Source organism: Lepisosteus oculatus, chromosome 7, assembly GCF_040954835.1.
Source record: "Lepisosteus oculatus isolate fLepOcu1 chromosome 7, fLepOcu1.hap2, whole genome shotgun sequence".
In the NCBI taxonomy this organism is placed as follows: Eukaryota; Metazoa; Chordata; class Actinopteri; order Semionotiformes; family Lepisosteidae; genus Lepisosteus; species Lepisosteus oculatus.
In genome coordinates this window covers 13,195,801-13,214,127 of record NC_090702.1, presented here as the reverse complement: position 1 = coordinate 13,214,127, position 18,327 = coordinate 13,195,801, and the positions used below count along the sequence as shown (strand labels likewise).

The 18,327-nt window shown below is 38.1% G+C and overlaps 1 protein-coding gene across 1 annotated transcript; it reads right to left on the bottom strand.

The window, feature by feature from the left end:
• Positions 1 to 9,341: 9,341 nt before the first annotated feature.
• Positions 9,342 to 16,953, bottom strand: cimap1b (ciliary microtubule associated protein 1B). Its single transcript, XM_006633738.3, has 7 exons — positions 16,858 to 16,953; positions 15,043 to 15,170; positions 14,188 to 14,391; positions 13,527 to 13,628; positions 11,592 to 11,713; positions 10,398 to 10,538; positions 9,342 to 9,577 (listed from the first exon to the last, which is right to left on the bottom strand). The coding sequence occupies exons 2-7, from the start codon at positions 15,149 to 15,151 to the stop codon at positions 9,485 to 9,487; spliced, it is 771 nt and encodes a 256-aa protein (XP_006633801.1). The 5' UTR covers positions 15,152 to 15,170; positions 16,858 to 16,953; the 3' UTR covers positions 9,342 to 9,484.
• Positions 16,954 to 18,327: the final 1,374 nt, after the last annotated feature.

Below are 18,327 nucleotides of genomic sequence, written 5' to 3'. Positions count from 1 at the left end.
AGAAACTGTAGTTTTAGACATCTTCTTCAGTCTCAGCCATCCTAAACAATATGGTTCTTCATGCACAGCACCCCAGTGAGTCCACCTCCAAGGGAGGGAGAAAGACAAGACTGGAGCTTTCCTCTGGTGCTCTCTACAGTCTCTAGTGTCCGAGTCCTCTCCTGGGTTCTGGGGTGCAATGACTGGGGTTTTTGTTTTGGGTGTAGGCAGAGCTAAGGGCTTTGGCTTGGATCATCGATCAACTAGTTGTATACACATGCCCAGGTGTAACAATGCATTGTGTTTTCGAACCCTGTTACAGAGTCCCACCCCCCCAGTCCAAAGTCCAGTTAGACATGTCTCACTATCCCACGTCACCTCTGAACTGCCTCATAATTAATGAGTGTCTGCGCCAGGAGGATGTGAAGCCCAAAAGACAAACAGAGAACCACATCAGCTCTTAAGGAGACCATGCCCATTCTGTTCAAACTTAAAATCCATATGACACCTGTGGCCTCACACCTGTTTTTTCACTTTGTGATAGTAATACTACTGTAAATGACACTGACAGGAAAATCTAAAACTTTTTGGACATAATTGTTTGACTATTAATGTGAATGGTGGACATTCACATGCTTATCCCCACATTGATTTTAATGTGGGGATAAATATGAGCCCACAAAGACCACGGTGCCTCCTGAAAACAAGCCATGGGGATGTCCTCGCAACGTAAATGATTTAAACTAAGTGTCATCTCGTAAAATCCTAAAGTGCCGATATTAATCTTCTTTTTTCATTTCAGCTACATCTCAGTATATGATGAATACATGATGAATGATGAATGCATGATGAATACATCTAGTTCAATAAAAATAGATTGAGAGTCAATGAAAGATAAAAAGCCGGCAATAATGTGTGTGTTTGTGTCAATGTCACAGAGAGATAAAAGTAGTTGTAGGACAGTTTGTTTGGGGTTTGGGGGGACTATGTTTAGTTTACATACAGTTTACAGGTAGTCGTCCACTCATAACTCAAAAATCGCAATCACGTGTATCACGGTACTACACGAACCATACGGATGCATTAAGACATGCATAAATGCTACATTGTGTATTACGGCTTTGTCATATTTTTTCACTAATTTTTCTTTAGCCTTCTAAGGCTAGAAGGCTTAAAGGCATACGCTTTTGGATCTGATCTTCCATCCAAGTCACTAATAATTTGTCCGTTTCATGAATAGGACCTGGTCTTTTTTTCATTATTATTGTAGCTTTCATAGGTGGTGATCCTTTCACTGCTTCACAAATTCTTTCCTTGTCCTTTGATATTGTGGAATTTGTGAAGCAGTGAAAGGATCACCACCTATGAAAGCTACAATGAGAAAAGCCCAAGTCTTGTGTGACTGTCGATACCGATTTTCCATTTTCATGCTGCACTATTGTGTTCACTTTCATTTCTAAATCTATTGTCTTTCGCTTTCGTTTTTTCCTATCTGTGCCACCAGAACACTCACTTTTTTGCTTGCTAACCACCCAAACAATAACATGCGCCAGCATGATGTCATCAATGTTAGACATTACAACCAAATGCCGTGACACGAAAATAATATACCATACTGTACAGTAATACGATTAAGGGGACAGCCGTCGTAAGTGCAAGTGGTCGTAAGTCGCATACGTTGTAAGTCGAGGAACACCAGAGTTGGCATGTTTTTTTTCCAAATTGTGTCTGTTTTCTTCTTTGCATCAAGGTCTCCAAACTTTCTTGGCACAAACAGTGGAACAGGTGATAATCAACAAAGATTGAAGGACACACTGTTTGCCTAGACACCCATACAGTCAGTGGTGACACATTAGATTGTGTGGGGGGTGTTGAACAGGCTGAAACAGACATGGAACAAGAACAGAAGAGGCTGGGAGAATGCACCATGATAACTGGTCAACTGCATACAGCCAGTTCCTAAATGAGCTCCCACTTGTTAGATCTGCCTCCCCCCTGCGATCACCTGTACACTCTTGCACCTCCTTCAAATACTGGAGTTCTGGCCAGAAAGAGGGTATCGCTACAGGCTGAGGAAGGTGACAATGGAGGTGTCTAAGAATGCAGATAAAGTGCCTGACACCTGGCAGTGTAAACATTTCCAGCCTCAAAGCAGAGGGCATGTTTGCTGAGATGTAGCGGGTCCAGAGTCTGTGATCCAAGCAACTATAAAGTTTGCAGTGGAGTAGCTTAGTTAATTAAGGCCTGGGTAAATGAATAAGAGTCAATCAGCAGTCCACACCATATAAAATCAGATAAGAAGGAGGAAAGAAGAGAGAAAGGGGGAAAAGAAGGTTAGACCACAACAGAGAGGGGAGAAAGAAACAGATGCAACTTGAAACTGGTGCCAGGCAAGAGTCTCTTCTTCATGATCATCTGAAAAAACCCAATTGGAGCTATGTATCCGAGTCTTGGTAAGAGAACTTGCTATTCTTTAGCTTGCAGGGAACTTGGAGTTACTGAGTGAAGGGTCCTTTGGTTTAAAACTGCCTCTCATGCTTGGTGGGTACATTTTAGAACAGGCTCCCATTCTGTGGTATCCGGTTTAGACAAAGAGCGATTAAATCATAGGTTGTATTCTATTTAGTTTAGAAGGCAGCTTATCTCTGCTTTGGCCTCTGAAGGCATTATTTAAGATTCAAGAACTTGGTAGCAGCCTGAGGTTTTCTGGGTGGCCTAGATGTAGGTCTTTGAATCACCTTGCCAGTAAACCTGTAAATACAGTAACTTGTGTGTTATATATTTCTGTCGTTTATAGTGTAGTGTGTGTTACTGTCATTGTTAATAAATATTTGTTTAACCCAAGTGTACCTAAATTATTACTCTTTCCACAAAAGTTGTGCCAGAGAACAGAAAATGTGTGTGCCTCTAAATATACCAACCACTTGAGTATATACTTGGCAGAAATCTTTGTAGGTTATGATCATTTATTTTACTTGACTAATCTACTTAGTCGGTTACTGATTTTCTCAATTTTCATAACCCACATTTGTAACAGTATTTAGCCCTTGGTTAAAAAAATAAGGCTGGAAGACTTGACACAGGAAAGGTCTCAGAGGAAAAAAGGGGGAACTCGGAAAGAGCTTGGAATAGAAGAGGTCTTCCTCCCCCTACCCTGGATATATTGTGGAGAACAGAGTAGAGAGAGTATAATAGACCATGTTGTTTGGGACTGACTAACTGAACAGTAGACTAAGGCAATAAAAGCATTACGCATAGTTTTGTTCTTTCTACAGTGCAGTGGAAAGACACATGCCAGGATACCTGTGTTGGTTACTGAGAACTACTGTATGAATTTAATATCAGATTGCAACAGGGGTGTAAAAAGAATAGTGGCAAACGTGGGGTTATAAAAATACAAACTACTGATTGACCAAGAGGGATAATCAATAACCAATAAAATAACAAATAATAAAAGTAAAATAAATTATCATAACCCCCAAATTGTAAAAGATATGCTAGGAATATACCTGAGTAGTTAGTATAGTTAGAGAGACTTGAGATCTTTGTTCTCTGGCCCAGCTCTGGAAAAGGTGTAATAAATCAGAGGCAAACTGAGATAAACAAAATTTATTAACAACAACATACAACATGCCCCACAACATACCCTATTTACAAAACAAGACGTCTCAGAGGCCTACATCCCGACTGACCAGGAAAACCCAAACCACTACCCAGTATTCAAAAATTCTATGCAATGCCTAATAGGCCAGAAAGAGTGATAAACCTGCGTCCTAAATAAAGCAGAATACCACCCAGGACTTATTCTCTCTTCCTATAAATTTAAGTCTCCAAAGTGAATGGGACCCTATCTCCCTATACAAAAATTGTATCCACTAACCAGGAGATAATATTTTTAACCTGGGGATACTTTATAAAGAAAATCAGTTTCCTAAAATAACAGAAGGCAAGCTCTCTTCAACAAAGCACAAATACTTAACTATAATCTGATCTTTTAAAGTTGATCCAAACAAGGTTCTCTTTCCTGGCACGTGCTTTTTCCTCTCTTTGCCTCTTCCTTCTCTCTTGTTGTCACGATCGTTGTCCCTCCTCTTAAGGGTGCTCCGACCCTTTCATATTTTAGTTTATTACGTGTACCTGCCTCTTGTTTTGCCTGTTATTATTTAAGCCTGGCGCTCCCGCTATTGCTGGCTCAGCACTGGAAGATGGACGCCCGGAAGCAGGAAGTTCAGGAAAGACCCGACGGCACAGGCTTCAGAATGGAGTCCAGGGCTCAGAGCGCCTGGCCTCGTTATCCTGTTTTTAACACCCTGTTCCTGTTAGATGGTTCTCCCGGCACCTTGGCCTTTGGACTGCACCCCGGTTTTCCTTTTTGGACTGTTTGGACTTGTTCACCTGTGCCATGCCCCCTGAGCACCGGATCCCCATGGTCACGCCCCCCTGTCTGTCATCCCGTCCTGATCCTCATCGTGTTTTCCCTTTTGACCTTCTCCAGTTACTTCCGGATTATACAGTCTGCACAGGGTCCTACTGTAACTACGCACTTCACTTCACCCCTTATACTCGTCTCCTGCTTACCTGGGTTACTGATTTACCAAGAACTGAATTAACTAAGGTAGATCCCCTGCAGCTCAGCACACACCTGGTCATCCTAGTCCTTGTTTTGAAGTCGAGATTTGCAAATACTGACCCTCGATTCTGAGACACTGCGAATAGCCAGGCTGTCACAGTATTTACTGTAGATATGTTACCTGTTTCTGAACAGATTCAAAAATGAGTAACTCAATAGAAATAAAAGGCACCTTCCAGAAAGCTACGCAAGCAAAAGTACAAAGATATCATACGTTACTCAAGTATTAGAAAGTAAAAAGTAGGTTTCCTTTCTGCTGTTACCCTGACGTTCTCCAATTCTATTTCTCAGCAGCATTACTACATTATGCACAAATAAAAGTTCAATTTAAATCTCACTTCAAGAATTTAAACAATAGTCATATCCATTATCCATGAATAAAACAATAAATGAAAAAGTTCTAGGATTTTCTAGGATAGTTCTAGGAAATTTTAAAATTATGAAATCCTATTTTGAAACAGCTTATAGTTTCCTATTACTTTTCTAAACTACTAAAGGTGTCAGAACAAGAGCAACCCACAATAAACACAGATGAGTCAGGTTATTTGCATTTTTATTGTTTTTACACTAAAGGGCATGCATCGTTTTTTACTAGGTTTAGTAACACTTGGATTTCCAAATACTCAGAGCCCAGTCTTGTTTTCCTTTGGCTAAATAAAAGTCCAGCAGGACTGAAAAGCCTCTCACAGGCAGTGGAAGCAGGAAGAGGGGTGATTCCCAATCAGAATTTTAGCCCATGTAAAAAACTCACTTTATGGGAAAGGACCTGAGCAGATCAATGTTGCCTACTGAGAAGATCAAATGTCTTTCCAGCTATTTTCTACATGAAGACATCATAGAAGCAAAAAAGTCTTGTTCGGCTGAGGAGCTGCTTTGTGGCTCATTGGTACACATGGTACAGCATGGTATAAGCCTCATCGATTGCCTGTGATAAAGATAGATTCACTCTTATTCATGATAGATCATTCTTATTCAAGCTGTCTTGAACTTGGCAGCAAGATAGCAGATGAGATCAACTCTGGGTCCTAAATCATATTGCCAGAACGCCACTTAATGGCCCCCTGATGTCACGCCCTTTGCAGCCAGAGGGTGCTCCTTCTCTGTCCTGTCTGTTGTTTCCGGTGCTTTGCTGTCCTTCCGGTGTTTCTCTCTCTCTGGGACTAGATATTTCTAGGTCTTTCATTACGCTCTCCTGCCATTCCACGGTTCGTCCTTTCCGACATCTGTGACACCTGAGGGCATCTGCCAGTGGACAGCTTGATCCTTTCCAATTTGGAGTCTCAAACACAATTTCTTCATCTACTCTTTCCTCTCGTTCTCAGTATTGTGTTGTCTGCTGGATGAGCCTTTTCAGAAAACAACATGGTTTGTGGTTGGGCTTCAAACCAGTACGTCACGAAAGCAAGCGGACACTTTGTGAATGCACATCTGATTTACCCAATCAGAATCCTAGCCCATGGAAATACCAAGAATAGATTCTAATTCAGGAATGAGGAATGGAAATGCTTCTGGAAAATGTAGTGGAGTAAAAATACTATTTTTTCTAAACCAAAGTGTTTGAGTAAAAGTATCCTAAAGATAAAATAACTAAAGTATGGATCAGGGACAGTAGTACGTAGGTACTGTAGTGTAGCAAAGTATTTCTGCTATATTTCATCATAGCCTTGGTTTGTGAGAATGTTCCTTGTGTGATATTTTTTTCTTGTATGTTGACAGTGATATCTCATGGTAGCTGCCCGAGGAATAAAAGGCCATTTTTAATAATTCTCACTGTCTTGCAGGTGCACTAGTGGTTCTGTGAGATGCAAAAACCTATTGCAGGGAGAAGGGTCGTAGCACCTTACAATTTGCCTGGTGGAGGCTAGTTGGCTACAGTTCCTGCATATTGGGGTCACTACTGTGACATCAGTAATACAATTTTTCTGTGCCCTACAAGAACAGTAACTTGACATTTGTACTTGAACACCCTGATAGTCTTTTTTGATAACTGGTACATACAGGTTTAAGACTCAAAAGAATGTTCTTTTGAGAGAGAAATATGTCCTGTAGGACATTATATTGTCACATTATGGGAATCTATGGGATATGTCACTCTCCATCTGGAAAGTGCAATAATGACAAACTTAGCAAACAGGACAGATTAATTTCCCTAAACAATAAAATCCGTCCTGAAATTATATTTAAATGTTTAAAATCTTTTTTACCAAAATTACCAAAACAAAAATATCAAGCAATAACATTTTTCATAGTCAGGTGGAATGGAATTAAGCTCTACAGGTAACAAGTCAACACAGCTTCACACAAAAGCCAATAACCACTTAAAAATGTACCATTCTGATTTGCTATTTAGAAGATGTGAACTCATCTGACATCAATGAGATGATATGAGACAATGAAATCGATGAGACAATAAAATCTGAGCAATGTTAAATATATTATGTTGCAACATGTAAAGTGATGACACTTACCGTATAATGTTGCCTAAGAGAGAGAAGTTTATTGCAATAGTTCTGTTTAAACATTTCCACAGAATGCCTATTGCCCAGCATTGACGTAGAGTGGTATTACTGCGTTTTGATACAGCTCATATGTCATATTCTTTTCAATTGACCTTCAATGAGTTCAAGCGTTTAACTTTTTTATTAAAAAGCAATCTTGAAAGAATATTTTTATTTATTTTTTATTATTTCTGAATGGAGATGCATTATCATAACAAGTTAAGTGGGGAGAAATTGAAAAAGAAACATTTAAAGAGAATTTATACAATAGATAAATTTCATTTAATCCCCAAGTGTTAGAGAAAAATGAAGGAAAAAACATAAATATCGACTATAGGACTGAGCTACTGATGTCGTACATTTTTGCTGCAGTTCTCATCTACATGTGATATACTTTCAAATTTTTAGCTCAAATTGTGGGTTAGCTTATATGAGGAATGTAACAGTTGAACCATATCTCCAAACTCAATTTAAGCCAATACTGTAACAGTTGTATTGTTTTCACTTACAGCCATGGCATATGGGTAATATTGATAAAAAGTTTTGTCAAAAGTTTATCGGTACACTTGACATGACCAGCACAGTAATTCTCATCAACATGAGAAATTAAAAATACCAGCAAGAGAAAGTTTTTTCCTTACATTTCTGTCCATCCAATACCAGAACACCATTTAGTCTCAGCAAGGCTCACATGAGTCTGGAGCTCATCTCTGAATCATAGGGCACAAGGCGGAACTGTACGCTGAGTGGGATGGACATCAGTCCATTTTAGGGCGTGCACATAAGCACAAGCACACAAAGTCAATTAAAAGACACCAATAAGCCAAACCAGCATGTATTTTAGGAGGGCAGATTCCTGTACATCCATTGAAAATAAATGCTTACAGTTATATAGCGCTTTTCTGGACACTCCACTCAAAGCACTTTACAGGTAATGGGGACTCTCCTCCACCATCACCAATGTGCAGCATCCACCTGGATGATGCGACAGCAGCCATAGTGTGCCAGAACGCTCCCCACACATCAGCTATGAGTGGGGAGGAGAGCAGAGTAATGTAGCCAATTCATTAGAATTATTAGGAGGCCATGATTGGTAAAGGCCAATGGGAAATCCACAACAACATGGGGATATACAGTATGCAAAACATTGGGGCAGACACCCCAGTATGGATGCAGGACCCTGGAGCTTAGTGACAGCAGCACTAACACCCACACCACCACTACCATTGTGCTGGCCTTGCTCCTCCTCCTTTAGTTAATTTTAAAAATGTAAAGGTGCCAATTAAGGTATAGAAAATGTAGGTATGGAAAACTTTGCACTTAAGGATGGTTTGGGGTTTGCTCATTTTGGAACAAGAAAAATCGCGGGAGAATCTCAACGGGCACAAGGCAGGGTACACCCTGGATAGACACCAGACCAACCCCCAGCACACACAGACAAAAACACACTCACACCAGGATCAATTTTCCCTGAAGCTAATTAACCTGCTGTACTAGTGTGTTTTTAGATTTCGGGATTGTGGGAAACTGGAGCAACAGGAGTAAACCCACTTGAACACAGTTAGAACATTAAAACTCCAGACAGAGCCCCAGGTCCCCAGGATGTCATTGTGAAGATTTTAATTTGTCCAGTCCTGGCTCAGAAATGTGCTCTAAAGACCTTCTGCTTACATACAACAAACACTAGTTCTGAAAAAAAAGAGCTCCAGTAACTGCATGTCAAAGGCCTGTTTTGTCAGCAAGATTGTGGTACAGAGTGTTTTGAATTCATTGCATTCAAAATAATAACCGTGGCCGTATATTGCTATTACCAGAAGAGAAGTCATTAAATGGACTTATTAAGGTTATTATAAATGGAAAGAAAATCTAATTGTTTTAGTGTGATAAGTATTTCATCTTCTGCAATGAAGCAAAGGGTAGGTACCCCAATATGTCTGTGTCTTTGTTTACCAAGTTTTATATAGCTGGGCAGCCTTACAGTACATATTATTGACAGGGAACCCTGGAGTTCCAAACATGGATGTGTACCCAGGATAAAATGAAACTCTGTCTTAAAAATGTGGATTGAGGATGAAACATAATGTTTTTGCAGGTTATATAATAAACTATAGCAATACTATTTTGGCATTTTACTATTTTGGCCTTCACTGTGTTGTGACGTCCTGGAATCACAAACTAAGTATGCTTTTCCCCTTTCCCATAAGTGACTTAATCACACCACAAAAAGTCAGCTATGGAGATTAAACATGAGATATTTCAGAAGGATGTGCACATTATTTGGTTTGCCTTGCAATTTTACAGTGTCCAAAGTTCCAGAGTCTTGAATCCCAAAAGATCCTGGTGTGAAGCCAGCAGGGAGATTGGCAAAAAATGCACTTTAATCAGCTACATCCACGACGAGAGGAGCCACGTACTCTGAGTGTCGGACTCCAAACGAGAAACTGGGAGGTTTGTTTCTCGTAAATGTTACCTTTGAAGGCAAATTCAAATAAATTGTATAAGTTATACATTACATTAACGCATTCAGACTAAACAAAGCAAATTTTCATCATCAATGAAAGCACATCATCTTGACCATTCTGTGTTCATTCTTTACAACATTTCTCATTTTGTGTACACATGATCATACTGTATGCCCTTACTGATACTGCTTAGATGTGTAAGGCTTGTTTTGCTTGGAGTCTTTCGCAAAAGTACTTTTTGGTTCATTAACTATTTCTGTTAATTTGTTTACCTGCTATTTATGATTTATGATTTATTTATGATCTCATTAAATACTATCTGTTATTAGTTGACTGTTTTCACAGGCAGTGTTATAGACTTGGCAAAACACTGTGAGGATGAAGAGAGCTTTCATTGGCTGGGCTACTCTTACCTTTCCTGGCAACAGTGACCTCATGGGATGTACAGTCACTGCACGTTTGCAGTGTTGTCTGTGAGAGACACAACACTACAGCAACCGGTTCTAACTTTCAGGTACTGTCGATTTCAAACTGTGGCTCAGACAGCTGGGCTTGTCACAGGAGTGTGTGTACAGCCCTTCTTTTTACGTGCAGGATTGTAGCAGAAAGCCTAACTGATTACCACTGGCTGATTCTAAATGGGGATGGGGTAACTGACACTATCAACTGACAATTCCAAATGTTAAGAAGCAAAGACAAAAAAATCTGAAAAAGAGCTACTTCACATTGAACTTCAGCATTATTTTTAACTTCCAAATAAACAAATGGGACCAGCTTTTCACTGTAACAGTTATGCAGGCTTGCATTAACAGTATTATTGTCATTCACCTGTTCAGGACAATGAGCGCCAGGTCCTGGTTTCTGGGTGGTGTCCCCTGGCATACTGTTGCGTCCCGTCATGCTGTATTGAGGAGGTTTGTACTTGTACATGCAGGGCTCTACGATTTTGTAGGTCCCTGGCCCAGGAGTCTGAATGAGAAAGTGTTCATTGTCTAGTCATATATAATTGCTATCAAACTCCAAAAACATTTCAAACTCTGATTTGATTCCCTAATGAGAGAGCACCTGTCTATTGTACACAATTACTAGCATAAACAGGTTGCATATCAGATATTCATATATATGATGATATACATCAAAATAAACTTAAAACTAACACCTGCGATCAATTCACAAAGGAAGAAGGTGCACATTATATTGAACTGATGCAAATAAATTCATTGTGCTGATTAAAAATTGGTCATCATCGGAGGTGATCAACACGGGTATCCTGTGAAACCCAATGACTAAGTAATGTATGGCCACCAATGGAAGCAATATAATGATTACAAAAGAGACGGGGTTGTATGTACAGAATGAGCTGTACATCTACAATGATTGCTTTGCACCAGGTTGCAGGTTACTATCTTGTAAGATTCTGTCCTATTCCTCTTTTAAAACCTGGACAAGTACATGTCTGTGCACTAGTCTCTGACCCCTAGATGTCACTTGTCAGCCCAGATCATCCTACAGATAACTAATGGGGCTCAAGATCAGAATTTAATCAGTATACAAAATGCACAAATTCTTAAACTTCTAAAAGCATATATGCATACGTGATGTTTCATCTGATAATTTGTATACTAATTTTAAAAATACATACTATAGATAAGTCACTGCTTTCTGTTTGTCATTGATGGGGCTAGTAAATTGAACTTTGGAAAACAGATGTGGTGGCAAAAATGTGGACTGAAGTAATATTTTATTTGTATAGATCTTTGCATATCATGGAATTACCATGATGTTCTTCCTGCCCAATACATCAATGTTCTTCAAAAACATGTTATATTTTATTAGTCACCTGTCCAATGTATTTTAATGGAAGATAGTGTTCTCTCACTCCAGGTTTCCTAATCTCATCCACACAAAGTATAACTGCATTTCTTGATGAGCTGAACTATAGCCTTAACTACATCCCTGAATATTTCTTTTATTTCAGAAGCCATTAAAAAACATCTGGAAAATGAAATTCATAATTTTAACCTTTTGAAGATCCTCATGAAAGCTGCCAATCTTGCTCCTGCCAGTCAGGGAGAAGTTGGGAGCTGATGTTTTGTTCACTGTCTTAGGGCCCAACACAGGTGGAAGCATATAGGCCGCAGGTCCTGAACGGTAGAACAAACAATATTAGGAACATCTTTGTATTTCACACATTTTTTTATATTGCTGTACTAAATATTTACATTTTTTCTTGAGATTAAGAGTTAAATACAATTTCATATATGCTGAATCCAGCCCCTGATTCAATACAGGCATTCAGCTGTGTAACGGTGAGTCTGTTCTGTAGGTTTTGGCTGTGTTATTATTTCACCATTTTTCATCAACATGGATGCTATACCCCAAACACAGAAAAAACAGTGACACTAAAAAATCAGATAAGACTAAAACTAGAAAAACAACATATGGGGAATGATAATAAGCTTATAAATATATAGTATATATCATTTACTTATGTATTTATTACTGAGCACATGATCAATTCTATTTGACACTGTAGAATGCAAATACAATTTAAATTTAATTAAATTTACAAATGGTGTGTATCAAATGGAGCATTAATATAATACCCAGACTCTCGTTCTCTCGTTTCAAACACTAATAAACTAGATAGCATGGGATGGAGTGATACAGAAACTGAGTGAACAAAAATCACAGCAGTATACCCTATTCAATATTTTAATTAATTACCAGGTCAATGATGACAGTTGGTGGCAATTGATGATGAACTGCAGGTCTACCCTGCTCTCAAACAAATGCTTAATAATTTATAATAGGGGACCCAAGATGATGTGGATTCTCATTTTGACACAGAAAGTATTGAGCGCTTCTTAATATGTGGGGTTTTTACATTATCATGTTTAAATTATACAGACTTTTGTTGATGGTGTTCCAATGTAACAATGAACAGAGCACAGATGGTCAAAATAACACTGTTTAGATAGAATGCCATACACATCAAGCTGATTTTACTCTTCAGCCTCAAATACCGTTTCATTGTATTTCATAATTAATCGTTTGTGGTGTGTTTTGTCTGGTACACTCATGCAATACCAATTACAAAATGAGACACAGATCAGAAATGGGTGTATCAGAGGATGCCTCCCTTCCCTAATATCCAAGTGGTTGATGTCATAGTGACACAAAAGCTGCAGTTGTGCAACCTGATGAATGTGACTCTAAATATTCCAAATATAGAGGTACAGTCCTGTATGATAATAATCAGGTTTATGAGTAGGCTGTGATGGCCTAGTTGTGCTAGGAGTCATAATGTATCCATGAAGTGACCCTTTAAGTGCAATAACCATGTTGTTGAGTTGTTGCATATGGTTCACTAAGTGTGGATTAATCATTTATTGTCTGTTGGTGGTGCTACACGGATCTAATAGTGGACAAATGAACTTTGAACCTCTAGCAACTTCATGTCACAATGTTCATAGGAGTAGCTTTCCCATATTTCTTTAAGCCTGGTGTGAGTGTGTGTGCATTTGTGTATGTTTGTCTGCCCTACGATGGACTGGCATCCCACCCAGGGTGTGTCCTGCCTTGTGCCTGTTGCTTGCCAGGATAGGCTCCAGCTCCCATAGGACCCTGAATTGGATGAAGTCGTTAAGAGAATGGATAGATAAAAATGGATGTATTGTGAGTCCGTGTAAGGATGTGCGCATGACCTTTTCCAAACTCAAAATCTCAAGCATGCATGCCTTGTCAATAACGGGTTTTATAAATCTTGTCATTTCTTCCCTCCTTAGCTCATTAGGATGGCAAATACTAGAAAATAGTACAAGTTTCTACAAGCATGTTACATCTTCTCATAACAGGCGAATCAATTTGGCAGTGTATTTAATACGAGTGAAAATTCTGTGCTATGCAGTATTTCTGAAGTGTTTAGCCCAGACTCTGTATATGTACAATAGCAACCTGGTGTTTGGTCATTGCGGAATCCCTTGGTTCGGGCTGAGAGAGAGTAGGCAGGAGCAGAATAATATGCAGATTTTCCTGACCTTTCTGGAGAGTAACGGCCTGAAAACAGAAATCGGAAATGTTAACTCTTTTTTTACAAACATGATCATACAACTAATGGGTATTAGGATTCCAACAATGTTCTCCTAAGCTAAGTCATTGTTTTAAAGACACATCTCATTAGATGTAGCACCTTATGTTTACCGTATGTCAACTTACCTAGCAATTCAACAATCAGGTCATTATAGCAAAGTGAATGGGAATATCTGTGTACCATTTTAAAAGTTTTGTTTCTGTTAGCAACAGAACATGGCCTGACTTGGAGTTGCATACAGCCTTTGAGGTGCAGTTGAGTAATATCTTTGAATTGGTTGGAATATGGTTGGACATCAAGTAAAAAAAAGTCAGTAAAAAAGAACAATCATTCTAATCATATTTTTCGCTGACTCTATTTTAAGAATTAATGGAACGAATTTACAGTTACCAATGCAATGATATTGTCATACTGTATATAAGTAAAGTATTAAACTTAAACTAATTTTAAAAAGAATAACATCCATTCCGGTGGTTTGAACAGGCCACCATCCCTGGGTTAATATTGTGGAATAAGGGAATATACCTGGCCCTGGGGTCTGGAAGAGTACTAGATCTCTGGGACGCCCATAGACTGAATATGCTGGCGTGCCATCCCTTCCTATCCTAGTGATGTTAGGTGGGACTAGGTATCCAGGCCCAGGAGAGCAGTCATTGGAAAACTGACAATGACGAGAACCGAAGCTGAAGGCAGGTGCCTTGTACTTTCTCGGATCGTGATACACAGTTCCTGGAAAAAAAACATGAAAAACAAGAGCCTTATTACAGTAAACACACATGTACAGTATATAAAGACAAACTTATTTAGACAACTCCAGTAAGTTCACAAAGACTACTGGCATCTTCTGGTGGTAAGCACTGCTGAAAAATGAATGGCATTAATGCTTAAAAACTGAGTGGGTGGCATTGACATTTAGCATTTTTGGGATTGTAGCATTGCAGAGAATTTTATATGTGAGAGTCCTGGGAAGCTGGCTTTTAGGACTCTTTCGCTGGTCAAGACATCAGTGGGGTTCATTTTCAACGATCGACTGAGTGCTCCTTCAGAGAGGGATGAATTCCTCACTGCTTTCTGTCCTTGTGTTCCTCATAGAGATTTTGTTCCAGATATTGAGTGGACTGCTGCTCTTACCCACATAGAAAGCTAACTCTTAAATCCACCTCTCTTTGTTTTGGTGAAGTAAATTGCACTGATTTGTTTTTTCATGGATGAAACCATGGTGACATCCCAAGAAGAAATAGGTGTGTCTTGTTTTGGTAGACAAAATCTCTATAAAAGCTTGGACTGAGGACAGAGGTTCCTTTGTTTCTTAAATGAATAAATGACTAAATGTGGAGTCTGTCAGCTTTCTGAAGACTTTCGAAAAGTCTGTTTTCTTACCTGTAGTGCCTGGAAGGGCATATTTTGGACCAGGACTGCTGTATAATGCTGCAATGGGTCCTCTTGGCCTGTGAGGTCTCCAGGGTCCTACCCACACATCTGTTGACATTTCTTTCTATACAGAGTATCTAAACAAAACACAAAGGTGTGTTGTGTTGCTTTCTTTATACATTTACAGTTGAAAATGTATTCCTTTCAGTTACAATGAAATACACCATATTACAGAAGGAAAGTACAGTATATGGATATGCTGGGTAGTAAATGTTAAAAAATACTGATACACCTCTTACACAGCAGAAAATTGAAACTGGTGAATTTTCCCAACATGTTAGGAGGAAATTTCCCAGATGTTAGAAGGAAAAAACATTTTGTATCAGTGCAAAAACAGCTGTTTCAGACAAGCATAAAAGGTTAGTTTTCTTTATTGAATGACCAAGCAGGTTCTCTATGGGGGCAATGGACTGAGGCAGAGTTTACATTTGGAAGCAGGATATCTGTTTCAACAGATGAAAACCTCGTCTAGCACTTTCACACTGCTTTCACTTCAAAACTCTCACACATTAGTGCCACTTGCAAATAATTGTGCAAATGCATTGTGCAGCAAAGGTTTCTTAGCAACGCCCCTGCTGTGTACCAATACAAATGGTGTAAAACTCAAACAAGCCCCTGGCCAACCTAGAACTACATTTATGGAAGCTAAGTAGGTTTTTATAATTTTGAAACCTTCATAAATATATCACGGAATCAAGGAAAACTTTACTTTGCTATAGCAGTTATACCAACATTCATGTGAAAAAAGCCACTATAGATAACTTTATTTATGATATTATTATAATTACAATCATTCTTTTGAAGATAACAGAAGACGTGGCGATGTTTGTTTTTAGTTATATTGCTGAAATCATGTCTACTGCTTTATATGCATTTATGTGTTTGATTTCTTGTATAGCAAAATATTTTCTATAATAACCCAGCTATTGCATCATTAAGATGCACTACAATACAGTGTGTGCACATTTCTTCACTGTCCAATTTTCAAGATAGTTTTTATTATTATTTTTTAAAATCTCTTTCCCTCCTGTTTTTCAATGGATTTATAATTCAGCCCTGGAAAATGTTTTGTATCTGTTCTTTGTTTGTGGTTTCCTTGGCAATGGCTGACACTAATCTTGGGAATTAATTTAAGCCACAAGTGTTTTCAAACTTACCATCCTTTTCAGTCTAATTGTTACACAGAATTTCTTTCACATCCATATTTTGAGCAGTATGGGAGCAGACATACTGTATTAGGACTGTATACTGTATATGTACATTATATAAGCAAACTTTCTTTTGGATAAATGAAAAAAACGTTTTTCATCATGTAAAGGTATTTTTTAAATATTTTGCATTACCTGTAGTCTTTCAGTCACAAAGTGCAAAAGTAGGTCTATAGTTTTATAATAAGACGTTTCCTGAGACCAGCAACTTTTAAGCCTGTCCTTTTATTTAATTTATACTGCATCTGCTATTTAATGTGCAACCCAATGCACATGTATATTTTTTATATTTTAGATATATGTATAGTTTGTTAACACTTTCATATCTTATATAGCAGTACTTGGTGCAATCTGGCAAAGATTTATTTGCCTTAAATAAAATGTATTTATAAAATTAATATCATTTTTCTTTAATTATTATCTCCGTTACTAAAATGCCGATATTTCTTTTTCCACCTGGGTAGAAAGCACCCTTGGGATCCGTAATTGCATAACATTAAAAACACAGCTCATGATGAAATATTGCGCATTCTAATCTGATTAAAAAGTCGCAAACCTGTCCTTCTGTGTGGATCTCTGCAGCACAGCTCTGCAGGCCGTCAGCTCAGCAGCACGTGGACTGTTCTAACACAAGTAACTAATTGTTTATATATCCCGTCTCTAGGCAATGATACTCAGGTTCACTATGACAACGTTGTCATAGTAACATAAACTTTTTGTCATATGTGAAGTTATTAATGGGAGTTATTATCATTTTTGTTCTTGTCACCGTCCTAATCATCGCCCCTACCATACAAAAAATAAAGATTTTCCCCAGTTATCGTGCGTGGTGCCAGCTATCCAGTATCGTAAATAAAAGTGCAAATCTAAATAGTATAAAGTAGACCTACTTTCCGAAATTAAAGTAGTCGTTTTTATTATTTTTATTTTCTTATTATTTGTATTAAGTGGGACGTCTAATGTATCTTCTATCCTTTTTCAATTTTAAAAATACAAAATGTTATATAAACGTATTGCTCCCTAAAGAATGTGGCAGGGGGCATTGTGCTACAGAGATACTGTATACTTACTAATACTATTATTCATAATAATAATAATAATAATAATAATAATAATAATAATAATAATACGCAGTCATTTGTGTAGCTGAGCACTCTTCTGATAAGTGCGTAAAATCATTAAAGAAGAAGGTGACAGCTGTTAAAGCACCGATTATAACACACTCTGTATTATCATCTCCACTGGTTAATATACAGTAAGACTTGGAAGATTTCCCTAAATTCTCATAAATTACGAGCTTATCTTTCTTGGTTAAAGATAAACTTTTTAATGAGGAAATAAAAACAGTTTTGCACCTTGAAGGCAGTAAAATTGGATAAGTACTGTATGCACTGGATCGCCGACCACACCAGTTCTCTGTTTTCACCAGTACCTTAGTTCTCATTGGCAGAAAATATTGATTGCCTGAAGGTTTGCTATTATTCATGACGTCTGAAAAGTAATTACTAAAAGTACTTCATGCAAATATTTGGTGCCTTCTCGCAGAGCATATTGAAACGATAAGCAGCTAAGAATTATTTTTGAGCAACATGCTATACATGTATACTGGGCAACATGTCCGATTCTGCTTACGTACAGCCCTGCTATATACTGTTAATATACAGTACAGTACTGTTAATACTTGGATTGGCTTAACAGTATTATTATAATCATTTAAAACAACTGATTTCAGATGTACGCCCCGTGTCTTCTTACGGTTTTCGGAGGGGGCTGGTACATGACTGCTATTTAAAAAAAGAGCAAAAACTAAATAACATTAAATATGTTCTAGGTAAAGAATGTCATTATACATCTTACTATGTAAATTCTTTATAAATGGTAATACACCAGTTTGGGTCAAAATGAAATAAATTCACCGATAAAAAAAATGAAAAGTAAAGTGATGAAATATTAGCTAGGGGTAAATTAGTTTTTTCTGAGGACGAAGCTAGCTGGGCGTATGACTAACCTTTGATATTCGTTCAGT

Excerpts from the sequence above, each read along its gene's own strand:
- cimap1b (XM_006633738.3), bottom strand. The coding sequence starts at position 15,151 with ATGTCAACAGATGTGTGGGTAGGACCCTGGAGACCTCACAGGCCAAGA. Across the intron at positions 11,714-13,526 it reads CCGCAATGACCAAACACCAG|GACCTGCGGCCTATATGCTT; the intron begins GTTGCTATTGTA and ends TCTACCGTTCAG. Across the intron at positions 9,578-10,397 it reads GCGCTCATTGTCCTGAACAG|GTAACATTTACGAGAAACAA; the intron begins GTGAATGACAAT and ends TTGCCTTCAAAG.